General features: G+C 46.6%; 1 protein-coding gene across 1 annotated transcript; it reads left to right on the forward strand.

Moving 5' to 3' along the window:
• The first annotated feature begins 193 nt into the window (after positions 1 to 193).
• On the forward strand, positions 194 to 12,170 carry GPX4 (glutathione peroxidase 4). Its single transcript, XM_054981958.1, has 7 exons — positions 194 to 302; positions 8,007 to 8,101; positions 8,663 to 8,807; positions 8,897 to 9,048; positions 9,552 to 9,576; positions 10,468 to 10,527; positions 11,896 to 12,170. The coding sequence occupies exons 1-7, from the start codon at positions 228 to 230 to the stop codon at positions 11,926 to 11,928; spliced, it is 585 nt and encodes a 194-aa protein (XP_054837933.1). The 5' UTR covers positions 194 to 227; the 3' UTR covers positions 11,929 to 12,170.
• Positions 12,171 to 13,330: the final 1,160 nt, after the last annotated feature.

A 13,330-nucleotide genomic window follows, 5' to 3' on the forward strand; every position in this document is an offset into this window, starting at 1 on the left:
TACCTATTGCCAATCAGGCGCTACAACCTCTTAGAGAGCGCAACGAAAGGAGTGGGCGGGCCTCGAGGCGACAGGTTGCCATCCTATTGGACGTGACGATAGAAGGCACGGCTTTGATGGGCGGAGAAAGGGGCGGGCACGCAGCGGCTGCCTCTGAGTGGTTGTTGAGGGAGACCGGGCGGCCGTGAAAAGAGGATAAAGGCGGAGCCTGAGGGCAAAGCAACGCAATGAGCTTTGGCCGTTTCGCGAGACGCGCAGTGCTGTGGGGCGTGTTGACAGCGCGGGGCTTGACGCGGACGATGGTGAGTGAGGGCTCGGCGGAGGAGGGCCAGGCCCGGGCCTCTGGGGCGCCGCTCTGGTGGTCCGGCTCCCTCTGGCCAGGCTACCCTGGCCGCTTCTGGCAAAGCCCCCGCGTTATCTTGTGGTCCCCCCACCCCGTTCCTCCATGACTCTGCGGGGCCTGCGCTCTCCTGTGTGGCCAGTAATTCCCTCAGTCTTCCTGGTTTCCCATAATTCCTTGGAGGAGCCGCTGTGGGCCACTTTCCCATAACTCCCTCTGGCCCCTTGAGGCTTCTTCTCTTGGCCGTTCTGGGTAGCCCCTCCCCCCTGTAAGGGCCGCCCTCTCGCCTCCTTTCTTGCCCACCCTCTTATTGTCATGGGGGGTGGTTCCCCCCCAAGCTGTCCCCCCCCCCGTGATGCACCGGGCCATGTCTTAAAAGCATTGGGTTTTCTCACTTTCATAGGGTTGCCAACCTCCAGGTGATGGCTGGAGACCTGGAATTATACCTGATCTCCAGGCCACTGAGAAAAATGGGAAGTCTATGGAGCCAGTTTGGAATAGTGGTTAAGAGCAGTGGGACTCTAATCTGGAGAACCGGGTTGATTCCCCACTCCTCCGCTTGAAGCTATTCAGGTGACCTTGGGTCAGTCACAGCTCTTCCAGAGCTCTCTCAGCCCCACCTACCTCACAAGGTGACGGTTGTGAGGATAAGGATAACATACTTTGTAAACTGCTCTAAGTGTGGCATTAAATTGTCCTGAAGGGTGGTATATAAATCGAATGTTGTTGTTCTGCTCCACCCCCCCTGCCCAAAATTCCAGGAATTTCCCAACCTGGAGCTGGCAACCCTACCTTTTGCTAGTGACCTGTCTGTCTCCTATTCCTGTCTCCTCTAAAGGAGACCTCTCTTTGGTGATACATCAGGTGTCTTTATGCCTCCTTTTGGATAGCCCACTCTTGCTAAGATCCTCTAGGGCTACTTTATCCCCTCCCCACACTTCATGTCAGTATTCCTCCATGGTGTGAGAGAAGTGAGTTTTCTACTGGGTGGTCAAATTTTCCTTTGATCCTCAATTAACCCACTCCCTCTAAGGAATGCAGGGTGGCACACCTGATTCTCCTTTCCCCATTTAATCCTCCTCCAACTGCTGCGAGAGATATTAAGTTGTGCTTTATCGTGCTCCCCCCTTTGGTTTTGTATTGGTAAATTGGGTATATTAATTTTACATTTGATGTATTTTTTGAAGCCCTGGAATCATCTGTTTGGGTAAAAAGTGACTTGATAAACCTTCTGGTATGATATGGTTTGGCACATCACGTGATGACTGATGCATTCCTGGCCTCTAAACCCGCCCCCCCTCCCCCACGTTTCTTTGTAGTGCATAGGACATTTAGTGTAGATGGCCACTGCAGCGGGACGCTGCAAGGTGACTAGTCCAAAGAAACCTCTTTTTCACCTGAGCCTTGTACAGACAGCAGGATTTGAGTCCAGTGGCACCTTGGTGCTTTGTTGCTCCCTAGGGAAAAGATAATGGGAGGAGTGCTGAATTCATTTGTTTTGTCTGCTCTGTATATCCAAGATCAGCATTATTTTGCCCGGTGGAAAGAGATTAAGAACACGTTGGGATAATAACAGTGTTCTGCAGTGATTTAAAACATTACAACATCCCTGTCAGGTAGGTCAGTAGTTCCCTCGCCATAGGGTGGGTGGGAGTGGCTTGTCTTGTGAAGTGAGGCTCAAACCCAAGAGTCACTGGACATCTGCTTCTTGGCTACTCTGCTTCACTAATAGTGAGGATAAAATAGAGGAGAGGAACAGACTCTGTATGCTACCCGTTGCTGTTTACAGGAAGGTTGGTAAAAATGCACCACACTTAATCAAAAAGCAGTGCTGTTGCTGAAGGAAGTTCATGTTTGAAAGCTCCTTGAACTTCTGAGCATGTAGTGACTGACCTGGCCGACTCTCATTATAAAGCAGTGATAATTCAGTGGCTCGGGAGCCACATGCGGTTCATTGAAACACCACCTCTGGCGGGTCGGAATGCTGTTCCCAGTGAGGCACCTGGCCCGTATTTCAGGAAAGTACGCACATGCCCCTTGTCTGGAAGGAACTGTGTTGACAGTTGTGTCTCACTTTAAAACAGCTACTGCTGGAGGAAGAGGAAAGCTATGAACCTCCCTGAGATGCAGGCCTCATACTGGGGATGGAAATAAATGTGACTCTGTTGGCTGATGGTAATTAAATATGCCCTGCAGAGTGAGGCCCGCAGTTGCAAAAGTATCCTTTATAGGGCAGTACAGATGCTCTGTAACACTGTTATCCCACCCTGTGTCCAGGTTAACGTCTGTGGTTCTCTTCTGTGTATTGCAATAACTCTGTGAGGCAGGCGAGGCTGAGAGTGAGCGACTGGCCGAAGGGCACCCAGTAGGCGAAGCTGGAGGGTTGTGCCTGGCTCCCCAGTTTAACAGTCAGTGTGCTGCAACTCCTGGTACTGTAACAACATCTTTCCTTTAATTGGTGGTTTGTCCGGTCCATTGCATGTTGCTGAGCCTCTTTGTTCTGGGCTGAACTCAAGCAAAGCTGCGTTTGTAAAGTGACAGCGAGTGAAAGCTGGCAGCAGCTTTGCTGCAGTGTGCATGCTTATGCATGTTTTGGAGTAGAGACAGACAGACAGACAAGAAAACAATCAGCAGCCCTGACTCTTGAACTGGTACGCCCAGTTATCAAGGAGAAACCAGAGGAGCAGTTAAAGCTGAGCTAAACTATCTTCCTCCTGGGCAAAATCCTCTTGATCCTTCCCTTTGTGCAGCACATTGATTTAATTGCGTAATCTGGAGCCTTCTTTAACGTAACCTGCAGGAGGCTTTTTGTGGGGGGGAGGGTGGAGAAGGATCCAAAGCTTTTAGGCATCAAGCTGGTGACTCAGAGTCTTATGCCTGCCAAAGGATGTTGTAAGCCAACTACAGGAATCGGGTGTAAGTACTTTCTAGTGGGTTAAGGGGCTTATGCTCTGAGTGTGATGCAGCACTAATAATAGACTAGAGAGCCATTAACTGTTTCCCTGTCAGGCAGACTTGGAAGTAGTTCATGTTATAAAATGGAAAAATAGGAGGGACTGATTTTTCCCATTGCATGCAAGCTGTTTTGCAGGCAGGGCCGGTTCGTGGCAGCCTGGCTTCCCAACCAAATCTTTTGTGAGTGACCTAGTGTGGGCAGTCCTGCTGGCTGACAGTAAAGTCCAGCATTTACTCACAATGATCTCTTGTGCCTAGCAGGTGCTAGGTAACAGGGCTGCAATGTCCTGCTAGTCATCCATCTGACTCTCGGATGGGATGTTGCCACCTTTGGGGTACCATCCTGCACAAATGCCTTTCTCGGCTAGCAGAATCTTGCTTCTCAGTGGAGTGGGTCTGTGGATGCACCCCTTGGCAGCCATCCATTCAGGTAGAACAGCCTGCCCCACTTGATCTCAGAGCACTAAGGTTGTCCTGCTGAGAGACAGTGGGAAGGGGGAGAAGTTGATAGCAGTTCTTCCATCCAGCAGTTGCTGAGTCCGGCTCTGAAGCATCTTCAGGAGCACTTGAGTTTCATACCTCAGAGTGGATCCTGCCAAGCAGATGAACTTGCCTGTGGAGAAGGACTTGCTCTGATACTGTGCCACATGCCTAGAAAAAGGGGCTCAGCCCGACCCCTTCACGGCATGGCAGTTAACTCAAGGTTAGGCCATTCAGCCTGCGAATTAAAGCTAGTGTACATTGTTAGATGGCTATCAGGTTGAATAAAGTGTCTTTTAATGTAATTTTTTTTAAAGTATTTTCAAAAAAAAATTATTTATAACAATTATATACAACTTTCAACAAGTAGAATTCTACAGGTAACAGTATATAAATTGCAAGTAATGCAGTTCAAACATACTAAGTAAACAACAATAGAGATTTATATATTTGGAAGCAATGCAATATTAAGTCAAAAAAGAAAAGGATCTAGCAGATATTTGCTGCTTGGGTTTATGTCCTACGTGGTCATATAATCTAAAACTGGCAGCCAGTCTTCCCAAAAATCTGATTGTAGGGTAGTAGAAGCTGCACATTGTAATTGATACGTTATCTTTTCCATAAAATAGTGATCCCAGATTTTATTGTACTATAATGAAAGGGAAGGGGGCTTGAGATTTTCCACATAGAGGCAATGGTAGTGCCAGTCCCTGGCAGTTAGATCCCCAAGTTATCCACAGTTAACACACAGGTGTTCCCGTTGAAGTAGCTTTATTAGCTGTCCATTCAGTACAAGGTGTTCAGACAGTGAAATTGGCAGAAGTGACGTATGTGGGGCTAGCATTGTTAGTTATAGGGAATATTCCCACCTTGGGAAAGAGAACCATTAATGGGGAGTGGGTGGGTGGGGTGAGACATTGTTTTAGAGTAGACAGTGAGAAAGATGAACTTATCTTTGGTTCTCAAGAAGGAAACATTTTGAGCCAGTTTAAGCTGGCAGTCAAGGACGCTGGCTCGGTGGAGCGAGACAGTGAAAGTAAACATTTGCAAGATAACCTACTGGCATTGCAGCAACAAAGAACTTCCCATATTCTCAGGGCCAAACTACAAGTGATGAATGACACAGGTAGGACACTTGTCAGCTTCCCTCAAGTTTTGATGGGAAATGTAGGCATCCTGGTCTTGCAGCTTCGCTCTCTGACTGCTGTCCAATGGACTTTTCAACTGTCACTTGTCCAACATTCCGCCAAGCTGCCTACATTTCTCATCAAAACTTGAGGGAAGCTGACAAGTGTCCAACCTGTGTCATTCATCACTTGTAGTTTGGCCCTCAGAGGCATAGCTCATATACATTCATGGCAGATATGCAGGGGCCATATATGACATACTGCTCTCCCCAAGAAAATAGGAAAATGTAGTCAAATCTTGTATGAGTATCATGGATAGAGAAAAAATACGTGTAATCTCTAGTCAAAGGATTTTGATGATGCCAAATATCTTGTAAGCCTACTCTGTTCATTATATCTGTTAACTCAGAAATACCTCTCTTCGTTTTCCGATGGCACTGGCAGTTTTGGGATCTGTCCAAATCATAATTCATAACATAATTAAAGTTCCCTGCTAGGATTGTTTCTCCCTCTGCAAAGGAAACCAAGTGGGTTAGAGTATTTTCAATAAATTTTAATTGATTCTGGTTTGCAGTGTAAATTACAGCTAATGTTATAGCTTCTTGGTCTAAGTGACCCTTTAGAAAAAGAAATCTGCCCTTAGGATCTATTAGAGTCTTTCAAAGAAAAATTTACCTCTTTGGAAAGCAAAATAGCCACTCCTCTAGATTTCAAGGAGCCTGGAGACTGACATTGTTGATTAAACCAGCTTGAATAAATGACTGGTAGGTTAGTTTTCTTCAAATGTGTTTCTTAAAGAAACAAAATTGAGGGCTTCTGTTTGGTAAGAGCAGTTTAATTTTAATTTTATTTTAAGTTTAATTTTATTATTTAATCCCCGAGAGTTTATTGAAAGTATTTTATATTGCTGAGCTTCCATTACCACTGGAAATTGTTAATTCAGAGTTATCAGCAGGTTGGTTGTTGTGGGTTTTCCGGGCTGTATTGCCGTATTGTCGTTCTCCGGCCGTGAAAGCCTTCGACAATATATCAGCAGGTTGTATTAAAAGAAATAGTAAGAGCAAATCAAAATAGTAAGAGCACATCTCTAGCAAAATAAAGACAGTTTGCAGCTACACAAGTAGACCAAAAGTCCATAAGGCCAAAGGTCTTTTACTGCTCTCAGTATTATAACCTTCCTTTGTTCAAGCTTCCTATGAGAATTTTTTTTATATCTTTAGAAAATATAAAATTATCCTGTATTCTCTTAAATCTCTAACCGATCTAATATAACCTGTAAGCATACTTGCCAAACTTAAACCAGAAAAAAGAAAACCCCACTTGCTGCTATCCACCCTCTCTCCCTCCCTGGGGGGGGGGGGCAGTTTACAAGATCGGCCTGTATAACCGTGACAGTAAAGAAGGACTTGTACCAAATAAACCAATTCAAATTTAGAGCTATTACCATCATAGCTATGCCTTCATATCTTAATAAGGTCTTTATTTTCCCCCTTCCCAACTTCCCCTCCCAACTATTTACAAATGGGTTGTTTTGTAAACAAGAAAAGAAAAAGGTATGGGGGAAAAAAGGGAAGGCCAACAAAAGTTAGCCAAGAAAGCATAAGCCACCCTGGTTTCCACCTTGCAGCAAGGTAGAAATAGAAGAGCACTAAAGCTCTATTCCTGGAGGCAAAAGAAAAAGGGGAAACTCTCTGGAGCCTACAGACTTCCAGCTTCCACTCCAACATCTGCATATCTATTTACTTAGGCAGTAGCAAAGGCACCGTGAGTCAGTTAACAACATAAAGATGACAGTCGCCGTTTGTGATGCAAAGTAGAGCTGACTCTCTTCCACCTCTCAGTTTTTCTTGGTGTCCTGGATTCTCTCTGCGAATTCTTCATGAGCAGGTTGGGATCAGCAGTGAGATTCAGAGTACTCAATAAGGCTTGACCTTCATCTAGGTCTCTGGCAAAAATCAGGGTTCCATCATGAAATACTGAGAGTTTAGCGGATGAGCCGAGAGTGCATTAGTTACTGGTTTTAGTTCTCTGTGCATTTTTAATATTTCTGATGGAAGACCAGGGAATACTTGGATTTCTTTGTCTTTATAAGGCCTTGTCTGCGGGCCTCTCTCAAAATTTTTCCTTAGATCTTAAGTCTCTAAAGATCACCAAAATATCTCTTGGAAAACGAGATGTATCTAATGTCCTAGGGCCCAGTCTGAAGGCAGCTTTGAAATTAGGGGCAACCCCTTCTGCAAGCCAGAACATTATAAAGACAGAAAGCTCTGTTTTTTCTTCTTCCTTCTCTGGGAGGCCTCTAAGTCTGAAATTTCTAGCCTTTAATTTCACTTCCAAGTCAATCAGTTTTGCTGACAAAGCTTCTTGTAGATTCTTGTTAATTCTTCTCGTAGATTGAGTCCTAATTCAAGTGCTTTTTCTGCTGTTTGAGAAACGGCAGAGATAGAGTCGCTAATGTCCTTAAGTTGCCTTGTAATCGGTTCTCAGCAATTATTTTTTCAGTCATTTTTTCTGAAATAGTGGAAATGTTATTTTCAAGGGTGTGAATGGTGTCAGAGAATTCTTGCCGCGTTAAAGCAGCCAAGCTGCTACCCTGTTCTGCCATTTTGGCACCGTTTTCAATGGGAGACTTTTTATCATTTAACTTCTTCAGGTGTAAAGAATGCCTTTACTGTGGCCGATTGTGTTTTGGGGGGGGGGGCTTTGTCTTACCTGCCCCTGTCTTGCCCATCATAATGCGGTGCTTCAATATTTTAGTTCAAGTTGGAAGTGGGTCGGGTCCAGAGACTTAGAAAAGAGCGCCTGCCATCTTCCAAGCGTCGCTCCGCCCCCCCCCTTTTAATGCCATTTATAATGGATTACCTTCCTTCTTCCAAGAAGCTTAGAGAGGTATGGGCTTATCTCATGGACTCCTCACCACAGCCCTGAAAAGTAGACTAGGCCAAAAGACAACGTTTGAACTCAAGTCTCATCCAGAATCTCAAAATTGTGTTGTTGGTGGACAAACTAAAATGTTACAGCCACTGTCACAGGTGGCATTGGGTCCCCGCTTTGAAAAGGCATGCGTCTTTGTGCGCTGAACTTTGTGCTCTCTCCTCCCACAGTGTGCCCAAGAAGTTGACTGGAAATCTGCCAAATCCATCTATGAATTCCATGCCATAGACATTGATGGCAACGATGTCTCGCTGGAGAAATACAGGTAAATGTGGATTGGGGGCCCCAGGTGAGAAGAAGCCCCCTCCTTGCACGTATATGTTTTGCTTTGAATAAGGAAAGGCCTAGTGCAGCAGCAGGGAACTCAACCTGGCAACTAACTCTCATGTGCAGCTCTGTCCAGTGGGGTGGGCCAGGAGTGTGTTTTTGATCATGGGGTTTTCCCCAAGTACTGGGATTGCAGCCAGCTGCCCTTGGATTGGATTGGCCAAGATGTCTGTCTTTAGCTATTGATAATGTATTGTTTCAGTAATGTTGTCTCTCCTCCCTACTTGGGTGTAACTGGATCTGTGCTTTAAAATATGAAAAGATTGCCATTGATCTAAAGCACGTTTAGCCTCTGTGTTCTATCCTGTCTGCGTGCTGATAAAATGAGGCTGTAGCTTAGATTAGGCAACTGCTGAATATTAAACTTCAAACTTCTTTTAAGTAAACCGGGTAATAGGGGCAGGGGGAAATAATTTTGAGTACTAGACCCTGTGGGAATGAAGGGTATCCCCTGGACTAACCTCTGCATGTCTCTACTCCACCCCCCTCCTGCTTGCAGGGATCACGTCTGCATCATCACCAACGTTGCCTCCAAATGAGGCAAGACAGGCGTAAACTACACTCAGTTTGTCGAGATGTATGGCAGATATGCTGAGAGGGGTTTACGCATTCTAGCCTTCCCTTGCAACCAATTTGGCAAACAGGTAGGAGGGGCTGTTGGATGGGTGGGGTGTTGAGCGCCCACCAGTCAAGGCCCTCTCTTGACACAGCTGCTGCTCTGTCCTCTTGACAGGAGCCAGGCACTGATGAGGAGATCAAAGCTTTTGCTGCAGGCTACGGGGTGAAGTTTGACCTGTTCAGCAAAATCGATGTGAATGGTGGCGATGCCCACCCTCTCTGGAAGTGGATGAAGAGCCAGCCCAAAGGCAGAGGCACCATGGGGAAGTGAGTTTGGAAAGGCTGTGGAGGTATCTGGGCTTCTCCCCTCACCGCCCCCCCCATGCTGGGGCTGCCTGAAAACCGGAGCAAAGAGCCCGCCTCCGTCCCCATCCCAGAGGCTCTTTTGGGAGTGGAAGGTCAGAATGCAAGGACCTACCACTTGGTTCTTGCAAAAACAGAGCTTCATTTTGAACAGTTCCCAGCCCTTGTGAAACATGAATGTACTTATCTTTTTTTGAAGGCTTTAGAAACGGCAACAGCCTTGAGTGCAGATGGCTTTCCTGCTCCTGCCCTAGAGCTTCCCCTTCTGGTCCGCTCTGCCTAAGGGCTGATTTCAAGTGCAAGCTTTGAGCACTACACTAGTCTCTGTGGTTGCCACCATCTTTGTGACCATCTTTGTGACTCAAAGTGTTGGTAGAGGAGGCTTTTGACATTTAACTTAGTTGTGTATGTTGATTGTCTGAAGACCTTGATCTGAAACTTAAAATATATTTTGGTTTTTTCCTTAGTGCAATTAAATGGAATTTTAGCAAGGTGAGTACTGCTTTTATCATAAGCTGCATGTGTCTTGCCCAGCTCTTCCCCTTAAGTCCTCCTTTATTCAGGTACCTCACTTCAGAAGTGGTGGCTGAATCTGTGTCCTGTGAAGCGGGGGAGGGGGGTCTGAGAAAATTTGGCTCCTGGGGATGTAGGGAGTCCTTTACAGAAGGATGCTGCTATTTTGGAAAGCTTGCTGCTTGAAGAAGGTGAGTTCCACAGGATCACACCAATGGTGTGCACAGCTCAAAGTGGCCAGCTTTTCTTGGATGCTTGAAAGCAGGCGGTGGAGCAACCTTCCATTGCCCCCGCCCCAGTATCTGGTACCTGAGGGTGTAATGGTGTGTATCCTTTCCACTCAGCAAAGTCTGAAGCCTTCTTCCATACTTAAGTGTTCACGGAGCCACTGAAGTCAGAGGACGGGTTCTTTGGCTGGAGGCAAATTTCAAACTCTGCTGAGGAGCACAGTGGGATATGTACCCGAAGCCTCCTTTTTAGCAAGAAAAGCCATCATTAAGAACAGATGTGCTGGTCAAACCAAAGAGCCACCTAGTTCAGCCATCTGTGCATGCAAGTGGCATTCCGCAGTCACTGGTTCACATGTATCCATGGCCCAAAGCAAGCCTGGCTGTGCTTGTTACCGGGGGCATGTGTGTGTGTGGGGCTAGATTTGTGCTCAGTGGATGCATGAGCAGCATTCTAATATCACATGCCAGATTAATGCCAGTCCCCCACCCCCAATACATGAGCAAAGCACTGCCCCTGCCCCTGCCCCAGTTTTGCCGTCTGTTAGAGCAAAGTCAGAATCTTGTCCCACTGCCACCTTGTGTGGGCTGTAGACTTACCGTGTTCTCTCTTGGCTTATTGTCTCTCATCTCCTCTCTCCAGTTCCTTATCAACAAGGAGGGCCAGGTGGTCAAGAGGTACAGTCCAATGGATGACCCTTCTGTAAGTGGCAGGCAGTTCCTTCTCAGCATGGGGGGTGGGGGGATCATTTGAAATGTACCTTTAAAAAGCCAACCTGGATCGTGGCCTTGCTGCAAAAGGAAGCTGCTTGGCTTTGCAGCCATGGGGCTGTCTTTTAGGCAGACAAGTCTAGGATTCTGTGCATTGCTTGCACCGTTTAAGAGGCCAGTTTTTGTGGCGCTTGTGGATTAGTATCCCCCCCCCCCTCCCTTTCATTTGATGCGGCCTCTAGCTCATAAAACCTTGTTCTACGTGTCTGAGTTGTGACTCCTGAAGGACTGTCCTTTTCTTTTTGCTTTTTCTGCTGTAGAATATACCTAATGCAGTTCTTCTAGAGTTCCCTGCCCAGCTATATTGGACTATTTTTCAGGAAGGCAGAGGGCTGGTAGGGGAGACTCTCCCAAAGCCAGCCATGAGGTCAAAACTTTTAGGTTGTAAGCTTCATTGAGCTAGTTGGAAAGTTGAGATAAAAATGTCCCCTCGCCTCTCCTTCCACGGGTTTCTTTTCTCTCCCTGCCTTCCTTTTGACAGGGGCCCTTTGCCCTGTAAAATGTTACACCTTACCTACTGAGTGATCTGCCATGAGTGTACAGGGCCTCAAACGGCGAAGATTAGTCTTTTTGCTAATGAACAGAACCCAAGGAAGGCTCTTCTGCCCTTCAGGCTCAGTCCTATGCAGCGTTACTCCACTCTCGCCCAATGGAACTCAAAAGGGTTACGCAGCAGCACTACATAAGATTACGCTGCTTATTGCTTCAAAGCTAGAGAACTCTGCTAGCTTTGACTCTTGGCTTGTCTTGCTGGAAAGAATCAGTATTTTTCTTCATGCAGATGAAATGCTTGCTGCTTACCACGTTTTTAAGTGAAGTGAACTCTACTCCATGGAAGCTGATGCTAGAAATTTAAGAACTTGCAAATTAAGAACTTAATAATTTTAGTTTTTAAGGTGACCCCAGGCTCCTGTTGGCCGTGTTAACAGAATTGCGCTGCTGCATCTTCAGAACTATCTACCCAAATGCCACCAACCCTAGAACTTCCTCCTGGAGTTCTCACCCAAGCAGTCCTGGTCCTTTACCTCTTTCTTTTCTCAAAGCCCCTATTTTGAGGATGCCTTCAGCTTAACCCTTTGTGTTCCAATCTTAGTCAAAAGTCCCCAGTGGAGCATGCAGTTCTTCTGTGCATCAGGGAGTTCTCCTGTGCTCCGCAAAGCACCCTTTCCTGTGGAGCCCGCAGCAGTCTCCTGGGTATCTCGCAGAACAACAACATGTTTGCCATCTAATCAGGACTGTAGATGTTGTAGGTTGGACACCTGCCACCTGGAGTGTCTCATGGCTTTTCTTTTTTCCACAGGTGATCGAGAAGGATCTGCCCCCCTACCTGTAGTTTGGCTCTTCCCACAATGGATTGTTTGGCACTCTGCAGCTGCCCTGCTGCTGCCCTGTGGAGCCGGCTTCTCTTGCCCAATGACGGCTTGCCTTCAAACCAAGCCTTTTGGTGAGGCAGGCCTGAAAATTTGCACATGTCTGCAGGAGGGGAGGCCCCATAGGCCAAGTGGGAGGAGCAGCTGTAGAGAACTGGGCCAAAGCACCTGTGCTGTAGCAATAAACATGGTTCTCCTCAACGAACTTTCAGGATCCTGTGCTGCTTGATGTTGGAGTGTGTGTGTGGGGGGGGGGGAGGCGGGGGGAGGTCTCTAGGGCCAAACACCTTTCCCTAGCTAGACTCAGACTGATAATTGGGCTCCTCCACTAACCACCCGGACAGACATGGGGAAGGCATGCAGCTTCTTTCAGTTATAGCCAGGAATGGGGAGGGGGCTTGGGGTCAACTTATTTGTTGCTGAGAGCTGGTGGGGAGAAGTAAAAGTGCTCTAAACAGTGCCTGGTTTTTACTTTGTTTATATCCCACTTGTTCTCCCTATGAGGACCAGAAGCAGCTCACGTGATTCTCTTCCATTTTTCCTCACAACCACCCTTTGCAGTAAGTTAGACTGAGCATGACTGGCCCGAGGTCACCCAACACACTTCCATGGCAGAGCGGGGATTTGAATCTGGGTCTCCCAGATCCTAGTTTGACACTCTAAGCATTATGCCACACCAGCTAATGAAGGGGAGAAGAGTAGTGTTATGCCAAGGATGTATATACTTGTGGGGAAATCCATGAATCTGAACATGGAAAGCCAGCTGAGAACCTTGCAGGGAGAGTGTTAGGCTAAAGCTCAATAGGAACTTAGGCTATTGAGAGATGCTAAACACAACAAAAAGGGTTCTTTGATTATTTGGAGCAAGAAAAAGAACAAGCAAATGGTAGGTCCACTGCCAGGAGAGGAAATTAGAATTTTAATAGGTGATAGAGGGCAGAACTGCTCAACTCATACTTTGCCTAAGTCTCCTCTGGCAAAAATAGTAGTAAGGAAGAGAATTGCAGCCTAGGATAGACAGATAGGTGGTACATAGACACCTGGGTTCTTTAAGTGAAATCAAGGCCAGATAAATTGCATTATAAGGTACTAAAATTTTTAAAGAGTTCTTGGAGAACAGGCGAGGGGCCAGAAGATTAAAGGCAGGCAAACGTCGTCCCCGTCTTCAAGAAGGGGGAGAAGGAAGATCTGGCCTGTCACACTGACATCCATACTTGGAAAGGTTTTAGAACAAATCCCCAGTCAGTCAGTCGTGGAGCACTTAGAAAAGACAGCTGTGATTACTAAGAGCCAGCAGGGGTTCCTCAAGAGCAAGTCATGTTAGATTAACCTTTATTTCTTTCTTGATCAAGGGAATGCTACGGT

The sequence above is a fragment of the Eublepharis macularius genome, chromosome 5 (assembly GCF_028583425.1).
Source record: "Eublepharis macularius isolate TG4126 chromosome 5, MPM_Emac_v1.0, whole genome shotgun sequence".
Taxonomy (NCBI): domain Eukaryota; kingdom Metazoa; phylum Chordata; class Lepidosauria; order Squamata; family Eublepharidae; genus Eublepharis; species Eublepharis macularius.